At 38.2% G+C, this 7430-nt stretch overlaps 1 protein-coding gene across 1 annotated transcript; it reads right to left on the reverse strand.

Moving 5' to 3' along the window:
• Positions 1-215: 215 nt before the first annotated feature.
• LOC104116921 (uncharacterized) lies at positions 216-2416 on the reverse strand. The gene is made up of 3 exons (XM_070179406.1): positions 855-2416; positions 433-564; positions 216-324 (listed from the first exon to the last, which is right to left on the reverse strand). The coding sequence occupies exons 1-3, from the start codon at positions 2414-2416 to the stop codon at positions 216-218; spliced, it is 1803 nt and encodes a 600-aa protein (XP_070035507.1).
• Positions 2417-7430: the final 5014 nt, after the last annotated feature.

Genomic DNA, 7430 nt, shown 5'->3' on the forward strand with positions numbered 1-7430 from the left:
ATGATGACTTTGGTTTCAACCAAATAGGCCCGAAATTTATCGAACTCCCACACTACAGCAAACAACTCCTTTTTTGTCACAGTATAATTTATTTGAGTAGGAGTAACAGTCTTGCTTGCGTAGTAAATAGATTGAAAAAATTTTCTCCTCCTCTGGCGCAACATGACCCCAATTGCACCATCACTAGCGCCATACATTAACTCAAATGGCTCTTTCTAGTCAGGAGCCACTATGATTGGTGCACTCACTAACATCTTTTTCAAATCCTCGAATGCTTTCAGACAAGCATCGTCAAACTTGAAAGGCAGATCCTTCTCTAACAACCTGCACAAATGAGAAGAAATTTTTCAGAAATCCTTTATAAATTGGCGATAAAAACCTACATGTCCTAGAAAACTCCTAACTCCTTTCACTGAAATCGGTGGTGGCAACTTTTCAATTGCTTCCACCTTAGCTTTGTCAACTTCCAATCCATCTTTGGACACCTTGTGCCCCAACACTATACCTTCACATACCATAAAATAGAACTTTTCCCAATTCAGTACCAGAATAGTCTCCTCACACCTGGCTAGCACTTTAGCAAGATTGGTCAAGCATTCATAAAAAAAATGACCAAACATAGAAAAATCATCCATAAAAACCTCCAAAAACCGTTCCACTACATCGGTACAAAATAGCCATCACACACCTTTAAAAAGACGCAGGTGCATTACACAACCCGAATGGCATTCTCTTAAATGCATAAGTGCCATAAGGACATGTAAAAGGTCTTTTCTTGATCTTCCGGGGCAATAGCAATCTGATTATTCCCCGAATAGCCGCCAAGGAAACAATTGTATTCCTGTCCGGCTTACCTATCAAGCATTTGTTTAATGAGGGGGAGGGGGAAGTGATCTTTTCGTGTAGCATTATTCAACTTCCTATAATCTATACATATTCGACAACCAGTCACAGTCCTAGTTGGGATTAATTCATTTTGTTCATTCACTACAACAGTCATACCCCCTCTTTTAGGTGCACATTGAACATGGCTTACCCACTTACTATCGAAGATGGGAAATACTATACATGTGTCGAGCCACTTAATCACTTCTTTTCTTGTCACCTCTTTCATGATTGGATTTAGGCGGCGTTGATGTTCCACGCTAGGCTTGTGTCCCTCCTCCATGAGTATTTTGGGCATGCAGAATGTAGGGCTAATACCCTTTATGTCATACATTGTCCAACCAATGGCACGATTGTGCTCCCTCCGCACCCTTAAGATCTTTTCTTCCTGCAATTTAGACAAATGAGAAGAAACATTCACAAGTAAAGTGTTAGAACTACCCAGATATGCATAATAAAGATGAGATGGCAAGGGTTTAAGTTCCAATTTTGGAGCCTCCTCAACTGAGGGTCTAGGGGGAAGGCCGATTGGCCTATCCAAAGGCTCAAACTGTGATCTTTCTCTTATGTATTCACAAGATGCGCCCAAAATTTGAAACATCTCCACAACCTCTTGTTCCAGTTCTAAGTAATTGAACAACATCAATGTCTTTTCTAGTGCATCTTCTTTAAATACACTTGGCTCTACGGCTGGTTCATTTATCTTCACTACAGAAATCATGGCTAGGTCCTCGTAATGACGAAGCAACTGAATGGCTCGATATACATTGAAGACCGCTTCTTCATTGTCCACCCTCAGGATCATCTTACCTTCTCGGACTTTGATAATGGCATCTCCAGTGGTCAAAAGAGGTCGTCCCAAGATGATAGGAACTAACTCATCAGATTCGTAGTCCAGGATGATAAAATCTGCAGGGGAAATAAACTTCCTAATTTGAAGCAAGACGTCCTCAATTACCCTCCCAATATAAACATAAGATCTGTCAGCTAACTGTAGCAGCACCGTGGTGGGTCTCGGAGCTCCTAATCCCAATTGTTTGAACACTGACAATGTCATCAAATTGATACTTTCACCCAAATCACACAAGGCTCTACCCACATCAATTTCACCAATCCTTACGGGGATGGTAAAACTACCCGGATCCTTAAGATTTTGTGGAAGCTTATGTTGAATCCTGGAAGTGCACTTCTCAGTAAGTGCGCCGGTCTCAAATTCAGTTAACCTCCTCTTATTTGCCACTATATCCTTAATATATTTTGCATATTTTAGGACCTCACGGAGCATGTCCACCAAAGGGATGCTCAAGTGTATCTGCTTCAGCATATCTAAAAATTTGTGAAACATATGGTCATCATTATTCTTTCTCAGTCTTTGAGGAAAAGGATGAGGCACCCTATCTGATATTTGCTCAGACTCTATTTTGTTTCTCTCATCTACCTCTATACTTTTTAGTACTCTTTCTTTTTCGAGGCCAGACTGCTCCTTTTTCTTTTTAGGCACTTCTACTAACTCTCTCCCATTTCTCAACATCACTGTATTGACTTGAGAATTTTTCTCTGTATCACTTGGGGGAGCTCCAACAGGTCTAATATTCTAATTGTTAGCCATTTGCCCAAACTGCCTCTCTAGATTTCCAAACTCTGTGCGCAATTGTTGATTCTCAGCCATAACTTTCTAATTGTCTGTCAAGAGCTTTTTCATCATGTCAGTCAAACTCTCTTCTGATTGCTGTGGAGGTTGAGGTGGATGATTATAATTCGCTTGAGGCCTGATGTTCTGATTTCCACCCCGAGAGAAGTTAGGATGATTCCTCCAGTTCGGATTGTATGTGTTACTATATTGAGAATTTTTATTCATCGGCCCTCTAGTTTGTTGCACCACGTAGTAGATGGATTCAGGATTCACGGGGCATATGTCACTTGTGTGACCTTCAACACAAAACTTGCAGTAAGTAGACATTTGTTGCACATGCTGCATCTGTTGTGCTTGGTGCATTGTCATCTTATTCATCTGATTTTCTAATCTCGCTATATCTGCCCTCATAGCTGAGAAATCATCAAGCTCGATCATACTTTCTGCCTTTTGTTTAAGCGCTCTTCGTGGTTCCCCATATTCTTGCCAATTATTATCATTAGTAGTGAAATTGTTTAGCAGGATCTGGATCTCACTATACGGTCTTGCCATGCAACTACCCCCACATGCTGAGTCAAGATTCATCTTTGATGTCTCGTCCAACACATCAACTAAAGTGTGACGCAACACCTCATCAGTCTGACAATGATGTAGGCAGTCTCTGAGTAGCTTCTTGTATCTTTCCCAAGCTTGACGAAGAGTCTCGCCATCTCGTTGTTGAAACCCAAGAATCTGTCTCCTCAGCGACTTTATCTTCTTAGTGGGAAAAAACTTGATTAAGAATTTCCTTGTTAGATCATCCCAATTGTGGATTGAGTTCGCGGGCTCCTTTTGCAACCATTCCTTAGTTTCCCTTAGCAGTGAAAAGGGAAACAGTGTCAGCTTGACATAGTCCTTGGAAACATTCGGATAATTGTAAGTATCTGTAATTTCCAGGAAGTTCTCAATGTGCCTCTGCGGGTCTTCATGAGATAGACCCACATATTGCCATGTGGACTGAATCAGCTGTACCATGTATTGTTTGAGTTCATAGTGACCCGTGATCTCAGGCTTCACAATTGCCTGAGTCGTATTAGCAAGATTGGGTCTTGCAGCTTCTATCACCGGACGCCCTTCATTACCTGCCATCTCTATTGGTTGTGGTTGAACTACGATGTCCAACTCTCTTTCAATTCTAGTTCTAGCTTCAACTTCCCTCCTCACTCTATGAAGTGTTCGTTCGATCTCAGGATAAAGAGGAAGAATATTGTTTTCGCTTCTACTACTCCACATTCAACAGAAGAGCATGCGTTATCACAAATAAAGCAAAATAAAAATTAAAACTTGAACAAATAATGAATAAAAGCTTAACTTAGATAAACAATCAATAACTAAGTCCCCGTCAACGGTGCCAAAAACTTGTTGGTTCCCCAAGTACACATAAGTATACATGGACGTCAAGTAATAAAGTGACTCGAAAGTCGGATGTCGAACCCAAAGAGACATAGATCAATTGTCAACTAAGCAAACAAAAATCAATTAATTGTCCAGGATATTTAAGAGAGATGTTTTTCTATTAATCTATAATTGCGGAAATTAAACAAGTAACAACTAATTTATCAAGAATGCAAATGTTTATGATGAGATTTTAATTCAGAGGAGGTGAAAATTCAAGGATTGTGGTTGGTTTATCAATCCTATTAAGCTCAATAATCACACTCGTTAATCCAGATTATCTATGGTTGCTAATTAGCCGGATCGTTTATATGAATAGCATGTTCCCACAATACTACTCGCCTGCTCACAGTATATCAATCATAAATTCTTATGGTATTGAGTCTATCATGAACGAATATAATACGGTATTCAATTAAGCAAGACTGTTAGGTATATTCTTATCCTAACCGCGAAATCGTCCCCCAAGCCACGGGTTCAGAAACAAGCTCTCTCTAATTCTATTCTAATCTAAACACAGTCTCGCCATCTCATTGTTGAAACCCAAGAATCTGGCTCCTCAACGACTTTGTCTTCTTAGTGGGAAATAACTTGATTAAGAATTTCGTTGCTAGATCATCCCAATTGTGGATTGAGTTCGCGGGTTCCTTTTGCAACCATTCCTTAGCTTCCCCTAGCAGTGAAAAGGGAAATAGTGTTAGCCTGACATAGTCCTTGGAAATGTTCGGATAATTGTAAGTGTTTGTAATTTCTAGGAAGTTATCAATGTGCCTTTGCGGGTCTTCATGAGATAGACCCACATATTGCCCTGTGGACTGAATCAGCTGTATCATGTATTGTTTGAGTTCAAAGTGACCCATGATCTCAGGCTTCACAATTGCCTGAGTCATATTATCAAGATTGGGCCTTGCAGCTTCTATCACCGGACGCCATTCTTTACCTGCTATCTATATTGGCTGTGGTTGAACTACGATGTCCAACTCTCTTTTAATTCTAGTTCTAGCTTCAACTTCCCTCCTCACTCTATGAAGTATTCGTTCGATCTCAGGATCAAGAGGAATGATATTGTTTGCACTTTTACTCCTCCGCATTCAAGAGAAGAGCCTGCGTTATCACAAACTAAAGCAAACTAAAAATTAAAACTTGAACAAATAACGAATAAACGCTTAACTTAGATAAACAATCAATAACTAAGTCCCCGGAAACGACGCCAAAAACTTGTTGGTTCCCCAAGTACACGCAAGTATACGTGGCCGTCAAGTAATATAGTAACTCGAAAGCCAGATGTCGAACCCACAGAGACTTAAATCAATTATCAACTAAGCAAACTAAAATCAATTAATTGTCAAATATATTTAAGAGTGATATTTTTCTATTAATCTACAATTGCGGAAATTAAACAAGCAACAACTAATTTATCAAGAATGCAAATGTGTATGATGAGATTTTTATTCAGATGAGGTGAAAATTCCAGGGTTGTGGTTGGTTTATCAATCCTGTTAAGTTCAATAATCACACTCATTAATACAGATTATCTATGATTGCTAATTAACCGGATCATTTATATGAATAGCATGTTCCCACAATACTACTCGCCTGCCCATAATATATCAATCCTATATTCCTATGGTATTGAGTATATCATGAACGAATATAATATGTTATTCAATTAAGCAAGACTGTTAGGTATATTTCTATCCTAACCGCGAAATCGTCCCCCGAGCCACGGGTTCAGAAACAAGCTCTCTCTAATTCTACTCTAATCTAAACACGAATTTCCCCAAACATAACATAGATAGTAGGGTGAATTGGTAGCTACAACAATTCACAAGTTAAAACTAGAATTAAAGAAACAACCACAATATGATAATTCAAATTAACAAAGATGTGCTTAGCCACTCATGTTCTTAGTAACAATCTTTCAAGTATTTTGCATAAACAAATTACAAAGAAAAGATAAATGAAGGAAGAACTCGCTGATTTTCTACTCCGAAAGTTGTTCCATGTGATGTTCTTGCCTCCGGTCGCAAAAACACCTCTAAAAATATTGTTTAACGATTATTTATATGTGTAGGGAAAAAACCTAGACGAAATAACCAAGTCCAAAACCAAAAAGGATACAAAATAGGTTTTAAAACTCGGAACACCCTCGCTACAGGCCTCACGGCACGAGGCAAAACGCGAGCTTCATCTCGCTGTAGCCCGTGCGACGCAAGCTCTGTCGCGCGCTTTAATCCTCGCCTCGCCTGCTCTAACGCGAGCAAAGTAGCTCGCTACGCTTGTTGCTGCTTCGATTCAATTTTGTTGCCTAAAATTTCCAATTCACGTTTTTGTTTCTTTTTTCAATTGTTATTTTTGTCTTCTTTTGATTTGTCTCTTTTGTCTTCTTTTGTAATGTTAAACTTTAATCCTTATATATCCACTAATTAAATAATCATAATTCCATTCTTGTAGTGTATAAAATACACATAAAATCTCTACTTTGCTCCCAATTTCGTTTTCAACGTACCTACACATAAAATAAACTAAATTAAGCACAAATATAGTATAGTTTAGCATTAAAGCCCCAAAATGTAAGGTATGTAATGCAGTAAAAATATGGAATTATAGCCAAACATCATAAATCACTCGGATAAATAGTCATTCGCGAAAGGGGATATCCTATAATTATAATAGATCAATATACAATCTGTAACAAGAAACTGTTTGATTTTCTAGACCAAGTGAATTTCAAATGGCTCAAACATGCATCACTTTTTATGTTCCCCATGACGTGAGTATCAAAATTGCCCACTTAATGTTTGGCGTTATTATCACTTGCCACTAAGATTTTAGTGGAAAAGTTAAGTACAAGGATAATACGAAGATCCTAAAATTCGCCCGGGCGATATTAATTTATAGATATTAATAATTTATATATATTTAATAAATTTCTAACATAAATACAGTACTTATGTAACATGTACACTAGCTCCACCCGCAAAAGAAGCCAAATTCTCATATGAATATGTGTAAAAGAAGAAAGGGGAAGAGACCTAAAACATGGTAGAGCTAAGCACCTGCTCATCTCTTTCAGTAGTAGAATTAGTTTAGACAGTTTGTAACACATGATCAAGCTTATTAGTTTAACAGTATCAGCAGAAGATTCTTTGTCTAAATAAAAAGTTTGAACACTAAATTCGGACTAATAGCATTACATAGCATCTCAAAAGCCGCAAACCAAAGGACTAATTAGAAAACAACTTGAAACTACTGATATTACTTCAAAAGTGCAGTATGTACAGTTATTGTTCAAATCTCAAATGAATTGCTGGAAAGATTATTACAATTTGTTAGAGATATATCCATGAGAAGCATTAAATACACTTTCAAAGACAAGAATTGAACCTAGCTAATACTAAGTTAGCTGAAACTTGTCAGGTAGATTGTTCCAAGATTGTTGGTCCAACATTACTGTCTGATCCATCCTCATTGCAGC

Source organism: Nicotiana tomentosiformis, chromosome 6 (genome assembly GCF_000390325.3).
Source record: "Nicotiana tomentosiformis chromosome 6, ASM39032v3, whole genome shotgun sequence".
In the NCBI taxonomy this organism is placed as follows: domain Eukaryota; kingdom Viridiplantae; phylum Streptophyta; class Magnoliopsida; order Solanales; family Solanaceae; genus Nicotiana; species Nicotiana tomentosiformis.

What these genes read in the sequence shown, in the direction of transcription:
- LOC104116921 (XM_070179406.1), bottom strand. Translation starts at nt 2,416, where the DNA reads ATGTTGAGAAATGGGAGAGAGTTAGTAGAAGTGCCTAAAAAGAAAAAG. An exon ending in ATTAAACAAATGCTTGATAG is followed by an intron (nt 565 to 854) that starts GTAAGCCGGACA and finishes AGTGCTAGCCAG; the next exon opens with GTGTGAGGAGACTATTCTGG. An exon ending in AAGGTGGAAGCAATTGAAAA is followed by an intron (nt 325 to 432) that starts GTTGCCACCACC and finishes TCATTTGTGCAG; the next exon opens with GTTGTTAGAGAAGGATCTGC.